Below are 16,532 nucleotides of genomic sequence, written 5' to 3'. Positions count from 1 at the left end.
AAGGTCTGTCCCCCCCCGAAAGCCTGCACCTCACCCCTGAAGGCCTGCCTGTCCCCCCTGAAGGCCTGTTTTCCCCTTGAAGACCTGACGTCAGAGGATGGGCGGGACCGCGGCAGAGGAAACAGCTTCGAAGCTGTTTGCAAACATCACTAACGCCACGATCTTCTATGCAGGATGTTCTTCAAAGATGAACGGGTGTGGGGAAGTCAGACGCCAAGGGGGGGCGAAGCAGACGCCAGAGGGAAACCCGACGCCAGGGGGGTGGTACCGGACAGCAGCACTTCGTGACTGACCTTCCCCCCTCGCCCTCTAAAGCAGGTGAGGAAGCGGCCGGCCAACAAGAGCAGCGCTGCCACTCCTGCTTTAGGGGACGAGGGGGGAGGGTCAGCCGAATCGGGAAGCCGATTTTTTGTGCTTTTAAATAGATTCGAATCGATTCACCCGAAGTGAATCGGTGAACCGATTCAAATCGTGAATCGGGCAGCACTAGGCTGGATGCCATGGTTCAGCCCTGGCTTGCTCATAAGCTGCTTTATATGTTCCCTCCATGGCCTCTGGTTGATAGGGTCATTCACTGGATAGTGACATATCCCTGCCTCGTAATTCTAGTAGCTCCGGACTGACCTCGTTGGCTGTGGTATGTGGATCTTGTACATGTTCAGCGGGACAGGAAGCTCCAACCCCTTCTTCATTGCTACCTTGTCTGGTGCCCATGGAGAACCTACAGCGCTTTGGTCTTACAACATGGCTCTTGAGCACTCAACCTTGATGATGTGGGGTTATTCAGATGTAATCATCTTGACATATTTGCAGTCAAAGAAACCCTCTATTATGGCTTCTTATGTCAAAACCTGGCAGGCTTTCCAACAGTGGTGTGCTAAGGACTAGGAGGAGCCTGCATGGGTTCCCATTTTGGTGGTACTGGCTTTTCTTCAGGGGAGTATAGAGAAGGGTTTAGCAGTGGCCTCTCTTAAAGTTCAGGTTGCAAACCTTTCGTGCTTCAGAGCATGTAGAGGCTCCATTTCACTTATTGTTCATCCAGATGTGACTAGGTTTATGAGAGAGGCACTTCGTTTGCCACCTCCCTTGCATCATCCTTTCCCTTCATGGAATCTTATTCTTCAGGGCCTTTTGGAAGCCCCATTCGAGCCACTGAAGGATGCTACTCTTCTGGATCTGATAAGCAAGACTGTCTTTCTTGTCACCATTGTCTTGTCATGGTGTATTTTGGAGCTTCAGGCTCTTATGTGCAGGGAACTCTTTTTCTGTATTACGGACACAAAAGTTGTCCTCCGTACTGTACCTTCCTTTGTACCGAAGGTGGTTTCTGCCTTCCATGTCAACCTGGAGTTTCGTTTGCCTGCCTTTCATTCCCTAGACTCTGAGAGAAAGAATTGGATCTTGCACAAGTTGAATGTCAGGAGAGTCTTGCTCTACTATTTGATGAGGACTAATGATTTCCGGCTGTCTGATCACCTCTTTGTCCTGACTGCTGCACCTCACCGTGGTTGGCCACATGGAGTCCAAGTCCTTGATCGCTCGATGGATTTGAATGGAAATTTCCACAACTTACATCGTCCGCGGCCGTGCAGAGTGGATGTGGCAGCTCGCTCTGATGCTGCTTTTGGGACCTTGGTTTTGAGGGCAGGCTCTTCTGTCCTTCCCTAGCTGCTACCATTGCTTTGGTACCTCACCTAGCGTATGAAATCTGGAAGGAACGTAACAGAATGGAAGATTAGGTTTTTACCGTTGATAATCTTCTTTCTGTTGGTTCTTGTAGGATTCCATATGACCTGCTCTCTCTGTGTACACTCAGGGCCAGATTCTCTAAACTTAAAAGTTGCCTTTAGCGCAGTTTCTAAACCAGTTCCAGCCGGTTTAGCCTGCAGATTATCAAAACAGCTTATCCGTCGTCTTTTTTGAGCTTTCTAGTGTCTCTGACACTGTCATGCAAATGGGCTCTTCAATATTTAAATGAGCATTCCGGTGGTTTCTTCAACATCGCCGAGTTGGTTCTGGCGACAAAAAAATCAGCGACTGATCCAGGGGGTGCTGATACAGTGCTAGCACTGTGATAAGTGCATCATCTCATGGCATGTGTTTTGACTGTGGCTAATGAAAGAAAATAAAAATTACATAAATTATGCTTTGTTTGTTTTTTAGTGGGAGTGGTAAAAAGCACTCTTTGAGTGTATGTATTATAGCAGTGTCTTATGAATTATAGTAATTTTTGTGGGAGAAAAGGCATGTCTTATGCACGCTTGTTAAAGTCTGACATTGCATCTCCCCTCCCATCACCAAGCAGACCCCCCCCAAAAAATAAAACCCTCTCGGCAGCAGGAGAGATGCCCACTGTCTCTTGCCGCCAAGCAACTCCCCCACTGTCCCTGGCAGTGAGACACCCACTGTCTCCCGCCACCAAGCAACGCACCCCCAACAGCAGTGAGAGAGATGCCCATTCTTTCTCACCACTGCACATTCCCCCCCCTTGCCTCTGGCGACCACTGCTTTCTCCCTCTTACCTTACTTAGATGGCTGGCCGGAAGGATGCCTACTCCATCTAGTCAAGACAGTAAAAGTTCTATACTGTCACTGTTTTGAAAACTGTGTAGTGTAAACACTGCAATTATAAATCTAAAATGTGATTACTATAAATGAAAATTAAATTTTGTACACATCACTTGAAATTCTTTCAATTGTCATCTCCCTCCCCCACCCTCCCTTTTTACATATATTGTAATCAAAAAATATCATACATGTGTTATATTCATAGAATTAATTAAACCTATATTATAACTATATACCACCCCTTTCCCATAATTATAATTATGATTCAATTGATGTAATATTGTGTACTTGAAGTAAGATGAAAAATGAATAAAGAATTGGAAAAAAAAAAAAAGAAAATTAAATTTTGTGAGAAGACCTCAGTGTGGATTGAAAAGTCAGTTAAACGTGAGTAACGTTCAATACTTCAATCCGTGTACGGGCAACAGCCCAGCACACCACACCATCATTGAGTCTTCATGTGTGCAATGTGAATCTAATATAATAAATAGTGCAAACACACTTAATAGTTGACTTAAAAGTATAAATTATCAGTGATACGCTGCCAGTGTGAAAAACAAATAAACTGCACAGCTGTTCACAAATAATTAAATTAACTTATCTCAATGGGAGATCCAATGTAAGCTAGGACTCCCAGAGGCGTTTCTAACAAATGCCAGGATACAAGAAGGTTGTTCTGCTGCAGACAAATTCGAAATAACTCAAGAAACAGATGGTTCAACTGATCTTCAGTTTCGGAAAAAAATCCTTCTTCAGGAAACTCTTTTTAATGAGAACTCATACTGAGAGCAGGAACAGAAAGCTGAGAAACAACCAACCCGGTCAGCAGGTCCGCCTCTTCAGAATAGCTCTGATTGGCTCAGTCAGAACCATAAGCCCCCCTCCTCAGATGCGCAGGAGAAGAGCCTAAAACTCTGATTGGTCCAGATGCCTATGGCCCCACCCATAGGAAGGGCCTTAAACAACCTGGGCCAATAAGAGCCTCATGCTCCTCTGCACTGGGAAGGGGAAGGTCCGCCATTCTGAAGAGGCGGGCCTGCTGGCCAGAGGGAGTAGGCATCTCTTCCGCTGCCGAGCAGGTGGTGGGAAAGAGTGGGCCTCTGCCGGGGGGGGGGGGGGTGTTGCTTGGCAGTGAGAGAGAGTGGGCATCTCTCCTGCTGCCCAGAGGTGTGTTCTGGGGGGAGTGTTGCTTGGCAGCATGAGAGAGTGGGCATCTCTCCTACTGTCAGGTGGAGGTTTGCTTTACTTTGGCGGCTCAATTTGTTGCTGTTGGGGTTGGATTTGTTGTTGTTTTTTTTTTTGCATTTATAGTTCATAGTTATAGTTATTTAGCTCACCCTTATCCAGAATGGAGAGCAATCATACATACATAATTAAAACTTGACATAAAACTTATCAAATAGACTAGTGCTTCATTGTGCTTCCTTACAATAATCCATCAAAGTTCTCATAAACCAAACTTCAGTTATAACTGAGCAAAGGCCTCATGCAGCAAGTACTGCCATAACTGTTTCCTAAAATAGATAGAAATAAACTCTGTCACATATCCCTTACAACTTAACCTAAAACTGCTGGGAATAATGATAGACAAAGGCTGCATCATGCAACTTCAAATCAGCAAAATGATTCAGAAGGCATTCACAACCATGCGCAACTTAAGACAAGTCCGAAAATACTTCAGCAACGAACAATTCAAACTCATAGTACAAGCGCTAATCCTAGGACTCCTGGACTACTGTAACATACTTTACCTGTCATGCCCCGCCAACATGCTAAAACAATTACAAACAGTTCATAATACAGCCCTAAGACTAATCGCTGAAAAAAAGTACGACCACATTACCTCAGCTTTCCAAGACTCACACTGGCTCCCAATACAAGCATGCATACAACACAAATTCTACTGCACCCTATTCAAAGCCCTAAATGGAAATGGACCAAGCTATCTAACAACCGCCTAATCTGGATAAACACATCCAGACCAAGGAGAACTCAAGCACACTTTACCCATCCCCCAATCAAAGGCATGCAAAGCAAAAAAAAAATATATGACGGTCTACTAGCCATCAGAGCAGCAAAAATAGACCACCATCTCTCAAATCTGCGGACCTCGATGCCCAACTACAAAACATTCAGGAAAGAACTGAAAACCATACTATTCAAGAAATTTGTCAAATGATTTAACCAAACCGTATTGACCATTCCCAGATCCCGACACATACTATAGCTATCAACCTTGTAATCTCCCTGGGAATACCCAGGCTAATTTCTTGTTGTAAACCGCCTAGAACTGAAAGGTATTGGCAGGAAAGAAGACATCAATATAATGTAATTTATTTTGCGCAAGTGCCAATCGCTATTACCAGCAATGGGCATATGCATATTTAGCGAATCTTCACTACTGTCTGCCAACCTCATTTGTATGAGTGTTTTTTGGAGAATGACTCGCTTTTTTAAAATTGCTGCTATAATGGCTGCGATAGCGGCCCGTCAGTTTTTAACGCAAATTTTTGAAACTCTAGGCCTCAGTTGTTTGGAATAGCCTGTTTCTTTTTGCCTCAGTTATTCTCCTTATAGGCTTGAATATTTTGCAGCTAGTTCACGAATCCTGTGGAGAGTTTTCTGTGAGTATGCATATTGCCAAAGACTGTTTCTTAGTGTGCTCATTGCACACAGCAGGTTAGTTCAACATTGTTTCTCAATGTTTTTCTGGGTTGCCTTGGTGCCTATTTATTACTTGTTTTGTGTTTTGCAGAACAGACCAGTTCAGAAATTGTTTATGTTGCTGGGGATCTTCCCCTATACCCTCCTTGCCATGGATTTGTTCAGGTATGTTGCTTTGAGGTGGGACTCAACCACAGATGGCTTTAGCTCTCACTCTAAGGGGGAGGAGCAAATGTTCAGAAAAGTGTTTGGATTTCTGCAACTCCCGGCTTGCAGGAAGGGATTGAACACCTAGCATATGGAATCCTACAGGGACTAACAGAACGAAGATTATCGAAGGTAAAATCCTAATCTTCAATTGGTCTCACTGTAGCACTGGTTCTTTAATCCATGTGTTGTAGAAGAAGATCATGATCTCCTATGGCAAAAATTGTGCATAAGTTCAGCAACACAAGAAGGTTGTTGCTGCCTCTGGCTTCTCTTTTTTTTATTTGGAGACTAAAGCAGGACCCTAAACTGCTGCCAGTACTAGGTTCTTCTGAGCTTAGTTGTTGCAACAGAAGAGCAGTTTATACAGTGACTGGAACAAGAAGGACATTAGGATTGCTTGCAGCTGGAACTCTGAGCTTTGCCAAAGAAAATGCCTGAAAAATGGAAACCCTGCTTAGCATAATTATAATAGATTGTACTGTCTGAATTAGTAGAACACTGAGCCAATCATAATACCATTAGCAGTTGAAGTTTTTCCTTTTTCAGGTGATGAATCTGAAATCAACTGTCCTTGATTTATTAACAGTAATACTGTTGGAACATACTCTGCATGCTTGAAAGCTTCTGTGGCACCAAATTTGCACGGGAGATATTTTGTCTCATTGAAATAAAAATATATATTTTCATTAGTTTTTTTAATGCTTATAGTAACAACTCTAGGACCCATCTGTAAATAAACTATTTGGTTCAACCAACTAATTTGGGAAGAGAGAAGTAAGAATGTTGGGTTGTAGTTTTGTTTTGAAATCAGTTCTGTTATGAGCCACTTTGATCAAATATGTTTTCTGAATTCTACTTTCATTCATGTATTCTAAAAAGAGTTGAGATTATCATTTGGTTTTCAGATATTAAGAGATCATCGCTCATTTGTAGTATGTGGTATATCTCCTGATCAGAAAGTTTTCACTGTACATGCTTTGTTTTCATGTCAAAGGTTTTTGGTTTGTTTGTTTTTTTTGCCTTTATACCAAGTCTACTTTTTCTCTTTCATCAACATAGGTAGTAGTCCTTTGGATAGCCCACGGAATTTCTCTCCTAATGCTCCTGCTCACTTTTCTTTTGTTCCTGCCCGGAGGTGAGTCATGACATAGTTTTAAGTGGGATAGGGAAGACGTCTAGAGTATTGCATGCATTTTGCAGTTGAAAGCAGTTCCTATATGTAATACTTTAAAATGCATGAAGCACAATGCACGGCAAGTAGATGTATAGGTATTAACATGGGCACAGAGAGGGGCAATTTTATAATAAGTCACCAAGGTAGGAAGTCCAAAGGGTTTTCTGTTTTGAGAGTATTTTATAAAGATAACATAGATGCCTATATGTTTTTTTTTAAATAGCCTTATAAAACCCGCTATTGTAGTTGAAAAAATGCACCTAAGTACATTTGCTCCTCCCTGGAAATTACTGTAAATATACTCACATACTTTGACTGGGCCCAAATGCCTCCCTCTGGAAATGCATAAAAGGTAAGCATAAACATTATTTCAGGACAAGCAGGTAGCATATTTTCACATATGGGTGACGTCATCCATGGAGCCTAGTACAGAGAGTATTAAAGTGTACTGTCACTTTTAAATTTTTTCAGAGTTTGAAGACTGTCCGTACCGTGCATGTGCTAGTGCCTTCTCACCCAACAACGCCTTGCCAGGACCATCAGTTCTTAGTTTTGCACGGAACTAAGAAGCTGTATTTCTTGGAGTCTCTCCAAGCATGTCAAACTTTTAATTTTTGCCTTTGTTACATTTTTTGTTAATTATTTTACTTTTTATTGTGTTTTCTGTTATTTGGTTTCGATTTTTTTTTTAATTTCTCAGCCTGTTTTAATGCTGGGAATGTTAATCCCTTTTCAGCTTAACATTTACTTGAATCCTCTCTGACTGTTGAGTCTTTTGACCTTGTGTCGGTGGTGTTCCCCTCTGTTTCAGGGCTCCAAGTGGCTTTAAGTGGTGCCTCCAGTGTAATCAGACTATATCGGTAACTGATCCACACAACTGGTATGTATGGTGCATAGGGTCTGCAATATTTCCTGCACCCTCTCTTCTAAACTGCAGAAAGTTCGCTGAAAACCAGACAAGCCCAATAAGAAAAGCTTTTTGGGACCCCAGGAATATCAACCATGTCTATAGACTCCGATGCTTATGCTCACCAACCACCTTTGACATCGACACTGAGAGCATCGATGCCTCAAGTAACCACTACTTTGTCTCCTTTGCCTTTATTATGGGAGCTTCACAAAAAGGCTATGAAGCTCTTTCTCCTTCCAGGCATGTCTCTGAGTTGTCCAGAGCATCTACACCATTGACACATTCAAAACAGGTGTAATTAAGCTCGATCATCAACTCTACAACTGTTGTCACCTCAGAGGCATGCTTCGACATGGAGGTCACCAACGCCTCAACACCAGGCTCAGACAATGCTTTCTGTACTGACTATACCAGCACCGTCTTTACAAGACCAGATAAAAGAACTGGTACAAAAAGAATTGGCTGTGATGCTGAAGTTATACATGGTGCAGGTGCTGGCTTCCATTCATTCTATGCCAACCCAGTCCAAGCAACACCCTCATGGCTCAGTCTTGCACCCTCATCATGGCTCAGTCTCAGTCCCTCATTATGGCTCAGTCTCAGACCCTGCTTCATTGATGCTTGACATGGAGAGTATATTTGTCTTCTAGAGGGCATACTTCTTGTTCCAGGCACTCATTGACTCTATATTGAGACACATCATATCCAACCTCCAGGGATCAATCTTCCCATCGATATAGTTGATATTCTCCACGCCCCACTTGGAGCATCTCTCGACGATCACTTTGACATCCTTATAGGCTTTTGCCATCTCCAAGACATGGCACTGAAGAGTATGACTCTGACCTGTCAAAGCACTCTTCCTCAGACTATCCAAACCTCTACGCAGAGGAATCGTATGGAATACCATCAGATCCATCTCCACTTCCCCATCGCAGAAGGTCACCACCTGAAAGTTTATCTTTCACAACTTTTATCAAGCAAATGGGTCATGCTTTCCCCATTAAAATGGAATCTGAAGCAGAACCCAGAGCTGAGTTGAATGGATGCTTTGGATTACAAACCGTGGCCAAGAGACTTCTTAAAACTACAACAGATTAGCAAGCAAAATTCCTTAAGTTATGCTAAACGCAAACTCTCTGAAGCCCATAATGCAATTGCAGATCCCCCGGACCCCTCTCCTGAAAGCTCGCCCCCATCCCTATTATGGGATGCACCAAGGAGGGTCCTAAGAGCCTAATTGGCCCAGGCACTTATGGCCCTTCCTACAGGAGGGGCCTTAAGCGCCTGGGCCAATCAGGCCCTTAGGCCCTTCCCTGGTGCATCCCACAATGCACAGAGAAGGGGCAGGACGCAGACAGGAGCTGTCTGTCCGGCCAACGGAAACAGGTTAGAGGGGGGTTTGGGTGGGGTTAGGGGGAAGTGGGGCTGGGGAACTTTCGGGGGAATGGGGGGGGTGTCGGCAGGAGGGATTGGGCAGCTCTTGCTTCATTTTTATCACTTCGTCAAATTTTTTAGTGGAGGCTGTACTTTTCGTACTTGTCCACAGCATCTCTATTCAGCAGCAGAAGTTCCACTTGCACCCCTTGGAACTCAGAGCGATGTTTCTACTCTGCAGTTTTTTCACTACAGTATCTTCCCTTCAAGTTCCCTTTTGTATATACCAAGGAGAAAGTACAGGGTATCTGAGTCTTTTTTGAGAGACTGAAAGGATTGAACCTGAGCAGTTGCTCCAGACATATTTTGAAAAGCTCTCTATGTTCAAGGAACACAGAATACTCTGGCAGAATTCTCAGCAGATTTCTTCACCACATCAGTGGATGCTTATTTTTGCAACTTGATGTATGGGGGTTGTCTCTTCTGTGGAACTTCTTAGATAAATGTATTTGTATTCCCCCACAATTATACACTGCCTCACTTCAGTTCTAGACAATCTTCTCTTCATCATCTAGAGGTAGAAGCTTTTCTACTGGGATTCCCAATCTGCAGTCATTGTATTTGACAGTTTGATACCTCCTGGATAGCCTCAGCAATTGCTGATCTTCGGATTCTGTCAAAATCATTTTGGACACATCCAGAAAACTATCTACATAGCAAGGCTACTAACAGAAGGGGACACGATTTTCATCATGGTGTACTCTTCATCATCAGGATGCTTCATCCTCTTCCATATATTCATTGTTTAATTTCCTTCTCCACTTATCCAATTCAGGTCTTAAAACCTCTTCATTCAAAGTTCACCTTAGTACCATTAGAGCTTTCTACATGCCAGTCAAATGTAATTTGCTGACTGCTCATCCTTGTTTTCCCAGGGTTAGGAAAGGATTTTCAATATATTACCACCTCTCAAACCACTTCCAGTGGTTTGGAGTCTTACTGTTGTTCTCACCAAACTGATGAAGCTTCCATTTCAGTCAATGTCTTCTTCTCATCTTGCCTGTCTCACTTTGACAGTGATATTTTTTAATCCCCATCACTTGTGCACGTTGAGTGAGTGAGCTTCAAGCGTTAATCTTGGACCACTTTTTACGCTTTCCACCAGGATAAGGTAGTTCTTTGCTCCCATCCTGAATTCCTATTGAATATAATCACGGAATTTCATTTGAGTTAATCATTTGTGCTTCTACTTTCTTCCCAAGCCTCATTCTCACCCTGGAGAAACAGCTCTTCATACCTTAGACTGTAAACGAGCCGTGGCTTTATCACTTTCAACGGAGTAAGTCACATACAACATCTCCTCAATTGTTCCTCTTCATGGACCCTCACAGTTTGGGTTGGTCTGTAACCAAGAGCACTTGTTTTACATGGTTGGCAGCCTGTATTGCCTTCTCCTATGCATTTTCACTTTAAATACATTGCAGCCTCATGGCCTAAATAGTGATATGGAATGGATTGCTTTCCTATGAACAAGGCTTTTAGACTACACACAGTCATATTTCACTGTCTTTACAATAACATTTAAAACCTTCCTTGTATTTTTTAATGCTAAATAGTATTTTTTAATGCTAAACAGTAACTCATCACTCTATGTACTTATTCACCAACATTCTAGGAATCACGTCAATTCTAATTCTGACGTGTAATAAACTCCTCCCCCTGTACTCTTTTAAACCAGACAGCTGATGCTATGTTTTCTCTGACAGTTTAAATTCACAGCACCGACAGCGTTCTTTTGACGGTATGTATTGTTGTGCCTCGCTTCCTATAGTAGCTTTATAATTAATTTAGAATTTTTGCCGTAGTGAGGATAGTGAAATTTCTACTCTCATACCCGGCTGTTTATATATACTCTATATTTCAGATGTTACCACATCGCAAACTTGAAGCATTCTATCAGCATTGAAAAGGTTTTTCAATTTACATACAATAGGGTCTCCTGAAGAAGGAATCGAAACGGGGCCACGTAGAGACCCCGAACCTGTTATAAACTGAATTATCAAGCTGCTCTCAATTTTCTCACAGAGCGATGTTCATTTGAAAAGATTTGTAAAGATAAGAAAAAACAAAGTATTTTCATACAAGTGTTTGAAAGACTGTAAAGACATTTATTTATTTATTTATTTACTTTTGTAATCAAACTTGAAGCGTAACCAGAACTAATAAAGTTGCAACGACTGAAAAATATACTTTGGTTCATCACTAGAGGGCGCAACTCTCTTCTTGAAGAACTCTATACCTCTGAGTGACTTTCAAACGTGACGGTTGCAATCCTGAAGTTTGGTTACCAATTTGAATGAGAAGACAGTTCTTTTATTTGAATTCTATGCTCAGGCTGGGATGCAGCTCGGGGGTTGTGTAGCAGCATAAGATCTGAGTTATGGCAGCTTTAGTTGCTTCCTTGCATTCCACCACCATATCTGTAAAGCAGCTACTTGGTCCTCAGTTCACACATTCACCTCACACTACTTTCTGGAATTCTTTCCAGAAGGAATGGTCACTTTGGCCAAGCAGTTTTATAAAATTTATTCTCTTACTGGCCAACACTCCCTCCATCCCATTGTAGTAAGCTAGGCAGTCCCACATGTGAGAATATGCTGCCTGCTTGTCCTGGGAGAAAGCACAGTTATCCAGGGACAGCAGGCAGATATTCTCACAACTCGCCCACCTCCCCTGGTTGGCTTCTTAGCTTGGTTATGGAACTGAGGTATTGTGAGCCTGCGTCGGGCAGGAATGCACTTGCTCATGCACAGTGCTGTCATTCATGAAGTTTCTTAAAACTTAAAGTGACAGTACACTTTTAATATTGTCCGTTCCGGGGCTCCATGGATGACGTCACCCACATGTGAGAATATCTGCCTGTAGAGAATATCTGCCTGTAGAGAATATCTGCCTGCGTAGAGTAATATCTGCCAGTAAGTAACTGTGCTTTTTAGAGATATCAGATGACCGACAACTACCATATTGCAACAGGATATTTCTATTCATAGGTTCAGTATATATTGTTATAGAAAAATGTTGATGTTGTTGAATATAATAATAATAACTTTATTTTTGTATACCCTCATACCCAGAAGAGTTCTAGGCGGTTCACATTGGTTAGAACAAATTACAAGTGGTTACATGCCAAATTGATCATAGAGTTGCGAACAGCAAGGAGAAAGAAGTTACGAGTGGTTACATACCAAAATTGATCATAGAGTTGCGAATAGCAAGGAGAAAGTAGTTACAAGTCTCATTTTTTCCCCTCATCCCCTAACATGTTTCCCTTTTTATGTACTCTTTTAACAAATATTGTATTTCCTCCCCACCTTCCCATTGTTATCAGTTGTCTTCTTGTCTAATGTTGTAACCCTGTTCGTTTAGTAGAATATTAATTGTATAAGTGAGTCCATTTTAAACTCTATTTTATTTTATGTAAAACGCTTTGAAATTGGAAAAGCGTTTAATCAAACAATCTAATAAACTTGAAACTTGAAACTTGGTTACATTCCAAATTGATCATAGATTTGCGAACAGCAAGGAGGAAGAAGGGGAGAGGAAGGAGACGGGAGGGGGAGAAGGATGGAGGATTTGGTAGGATGGAGGAGGAGGATTGAAGAAGGGACATTAAGGGTCTTGGTCTCGGAATAGATGGGTTTTAAGTGCTTTTCTGAAGTCGAGGTAGTTGTGGGCTTTGAGGACCATTTGGGCCAGCCAAGGGTTTAGTTTGGCGGCTTGGAAGGCATAGGTTTTGTCAAGAAATTTTTTTGAGTGGCATAGTTTTAGGGAGGGGAAGGCGAAGAGTTGAATTTTGAGGGAGTTCTTATAATTGTGGTACATCTAAAAAATTATGTACATCTAAAAAATTAATAGATATATCTGAGAATTGCATTGTAAATCTGATGTGGGAATCTCTTGAATTTAAGCATTGAACAAAGATATCCAGCCTCTCTTCTGTTCCAATTATGCTTTGGATTGGAATAAAAGAGAGGCTATGTATGAGGTGCTACCCAAAAATTTGGGGAATGTGAACAGCGCGTGTGAACTGGATATAGTATGCCCTTCCGCCACTAGAGGTGTCTAGTAGTATGCTTTGTGAATCAATGTGCCAACAGGCGTGCAGCTGAGTGGTCGCGTTGTTTTATTCTGTGCGATTTTGTAAGGTTGTGTTTTAGCGACTTGACGGTTTTCGATATGACGGATTTTACTGAGCAAAGAATCTGCATCAAATTTTGTTTCAAACTTTAAAAAAAACTGCTGTAGGAACCCATTGTATGCTCCAGGAAGCCTTTGGAGATAATGCCATGTGCCAAAGCAAAACCTTTCGTTGGTACATAAGAACATAAGAAACGCCTTCGCCGGATCAGACCTAGGTCCATCTAGTCCGGCGATCCGCACACGCGGAGGCCCAGTTAGGTGCTCCTTATTGGAGCCCCGGATTTCCCGTATCCCCCGATGTGATTTGCAAGAAGGTATGAATCCAACTTGCGCTTGAAACCCAGAACAGTAGTCTCTGCCACAACCTCCTCTGGGAGAGCATTCCAAGCACCCACCACTCGTTGTGTGAAACAGAACTTCCCGACATTTGTCCTGAACCTGCTGCCGCTCAGTTTCAGGCTATGAGCTCTTGTCCGTGTCACATCTGAAAATGTCAGTAATGCTGTTTCCTGGTCAATGTTATCAAATCCTTTTAATATTTTAAAAGTCTCTAACAAATCTCCTCGCAGTCTTCTCTTTTCGAGGGTGAACAGTCCGAGTTTTCTGAGGCGTTCTTTGTAGTTCAAATTCTCCATACCTCTGACAAGTTTCGTGGCTCGCCTCTGCACATTCTCCAGCAGAGTTATATCCTTCTTAAGGTATGGAGACCAGTGTTGGACACAGTATTCTAAGTGTGGTCTGACCATTGCTCTGTAAAGTGGCATTATGACGTCTTCCGATCTACTCGTGATCCCCTTCTTAATCATGCCTAACATCCTGTTAGCTTTCCTCGCCGCCGCCGCACATTGAGCTGATGGCTTCAAGGTTCTGTCTATCAGTACCCCCAAATCCCTTTCTTGTTCGCATTTGGCTAATGTCACACCCAATATCCTATATTCATGTTCTTTGTTTTTCTTTCCCAGATGCATTACCTTGCATTTGTCTGCGTTAAAATTCATCTGCCACTTTATTGCCCACTTTTCCAGCTTGTTCAGATCCTTCTGAAGATCCTCGCAGTCCCTTTGAGAGCCCACTACCCGACATAGTTTTGTATCATCTGCAAACTTGATTATATTGCTTGTTGTCTCCTCTTCCAGGTCATTTATAAAAATATTGAACAAGATGGGCCCAAGAACAGAGCCCTGGGGCACGCCGCTAGTCACCTTCTTCCAGTCCGAGAATTTCCCATTTATGCTTACTCTCTGCGTTCTGTTCTCTAACCATTTGCCGATCCATCTGTGCACTTCTCCTCCTATTCCATGACTTAGTAATTTACTCATAAGCCTTGCATGCGGGACCTTGTCAAATGCTTTCTGGAAGTCCAAGTAAATTATGTCCACTGGTTTTCCACTATCCATGTGTTTGTTCACCTTCTCAAAAAATTGAAGTAAATTAGTCAAACATGACTTCCCTTTCCTGAAGCCGTGTTGACTAGCTCTTATTAGTTTGTGATCTTCCAGATGTTGTACAATGTTATCTTTAATTATTGCTTCAATTAGCTTCCCAGGGACCGATGTGAGACTCACAGGTCTGTAGTTTCCCGGTTCACCTCTTGATCCTTTCTTGAAAATTGGGATGACATTTGCTATCCTCCAGTCGTCTGGTATTTGCCCGGCTCTAATTGACATGTTAGCTAAGGATTGTAATAGTTCCCCAATTTCCACCTTAAGTTCCTTTAATACTCTTGGGTGAATTCCGTCCGGTCCAGGGGATTTGTCATTCTTTAGTTTGTCAATCTGAAAGTATATCATGTCCAACTCCACATTTACTGTTGCGAGGCTTTCCTCTATGCCTCCGGTGAATATCCTTCCTGCTTCTGGCATAGTTGCAGTGTCCTCATTTGTGAAGACAGATGCAAAAAATGAATTTAACCTATCGGCAACCTGTTTGTCTTCTTTAATTGACCCTTTCCTTCCTTGGTCGTCGAGAGGGCCCACTGCCTCTCTTGCTGGTTTCTTTCCTTTTATATATCTAAAAAAGGGCTTAAAGTTTTTGGCTTCTTTCGCTATCTTTTCTTCATGGATTTTTTTGGCGTCTCTTACCACTATATGACACTTTTTCTGGTCGCTTTTGTGACAGTTCCAGGCCTCCGTCGTTTTTTCTCGTTTCAATCTTTTAAATGATTTCCTCTTTTCCCGCACTGCATCCTTCACCTCTTTGGATAACCAAGCTGGTTCGCCTTTGACCTTTTTTCGCCTTCCTTTAGATATCTTCGGTATGTAAAGATTCTGTGCTTCTATGATGGTGTTTTTCAGAAGAGACCATGCTTGATCAACTGTTTGGATTTGTGTTTTCCCCTTCTTGATCCGTTTTTTAACCATGGTTCTCATGCTGTCATAATTCCCTTTTTTGAAGTTAAAGGTTGTGGCTTTAGTCTTGATTGGTTTCCCTTTTCCGATGCCAATGGAAAAATTGATCACATTGTGATCACTTGTCCCCAGAGGGGCCGTAACTTCTACATCTGTTGTCCTTCCAGTAATGCCATTCATGACCAAGTCCAGGGTTGCGTTTCCTCTTGTCGGTTCTCCCACCATTTGTTCAAGGAAGCAATCTCCTATCATTTCGAGGAATTTTGTCTCTCTGCCGCAGATTGACGTTGCCAGTTTCCAGTTTATCCCCGGAAAGTTGAAGTCCCCCATGATCGTTACATTTCCTGATTTACATCCATGGTTGATTTCCTCCATCATTTCTTTGTCTGTTTCCTCAATCTGTCCCGGGGGCCGATAATAGAGGCCAATTTTTATGTCTGTTTCTTTATGTCTGGGAATCTTTATCCAGAGGGACTCTAGTTTACCATTTGTTTCCGTATCCCCTTCTCTAATAGATTCTATTTCTTCTTGGACGTACAGGGCATTACCTCCGCCTTTCTGCCCAATCCTGTCTCTTCTGTATAGTTTATATCTTTTCAATGCCGTGTCCCATTCATTCTCTTCATTCCACCATGTTTCTGTTATTCCTATGATATCCAGTTGTTTTCTTTTTGCCAGCTCTTCCAGTTCTCCCAAATGCTTCAAAGACGGACAAACATCTGTTCACTATGATGACCGTTCTGGATGACCATCAGCAAGCACAACACCGGAAACCATAGCAAAAGTTCATGAGACTATCCTTGCAGATCGTAGGCAAACTATCCACGATGTTTATGAGAGAGTAGGACAGTCATACTGTAAGGTTTGGAAGCGGTTGAGCGACAGAATTTGGCACAAATGCCCAGACAAGTGGAAAAACAAAATTTTGTTGCTTCACCATGACAACGCGTGCCCGCTCACACATCACTCGTTCGACAATTCCTGACTTCCAGAAACATTACAGTGATTAAGCACCCTCCCTATTCACCTGACCTTGCCCCCTGTGATTTTTTTTTTTTTTCTTTTTCTATTCCTCAAAATG

At 42.4% G+C, this 16,532-nt stretch overlaps 1 protein-coding gene across 3 annotated transcripts in view; it reads left to right on the top strand.

The window, feature by feature from the left end:
- The window catches only part of MAST2 (microtubule associated serine/threonine kinase 2), a 354,118-nt gene that overhangs the window by 48,791 nt on the left and 288,795 nt on the right, over positions 1-16,532 (top strand). For all 3 annotated transcript variants that reach the window (XM_033915410.1, XM_033915412.1, XM_033915409.1), the window contains exon 6: positions 6,502-6,577. In XM_033915410.1, coding sequence (XP_033771301.1) covers positions 6,502-6,577 — 76 coding nt within the window. The remainder of the gene's footprint in view (positions 1-6,501; positions 6,578-16,532) is intronic.

Source organism: Geotrypetes seraphini, chromosome 12 (assembly GCF_902459505.1).
Source record: "Geotrypetes seraphini chromosome 12, aGeoSer1.1, whole genome shotgun sequence".
In the NCBI taxonomy this organism is placed as follows: domain Eukaryota; kingdom Metazoa; phylum Chordata; class Amphibia; order Gymnophiona; family Dermophiidae; genus Geotrypetes; species Geotrypetes seraphini.
The sequence above is the reverse complement of the archived record's forward strand: the minus strand, read 5'-3'. Positions and strand labels throughout refer to the sequence as shown.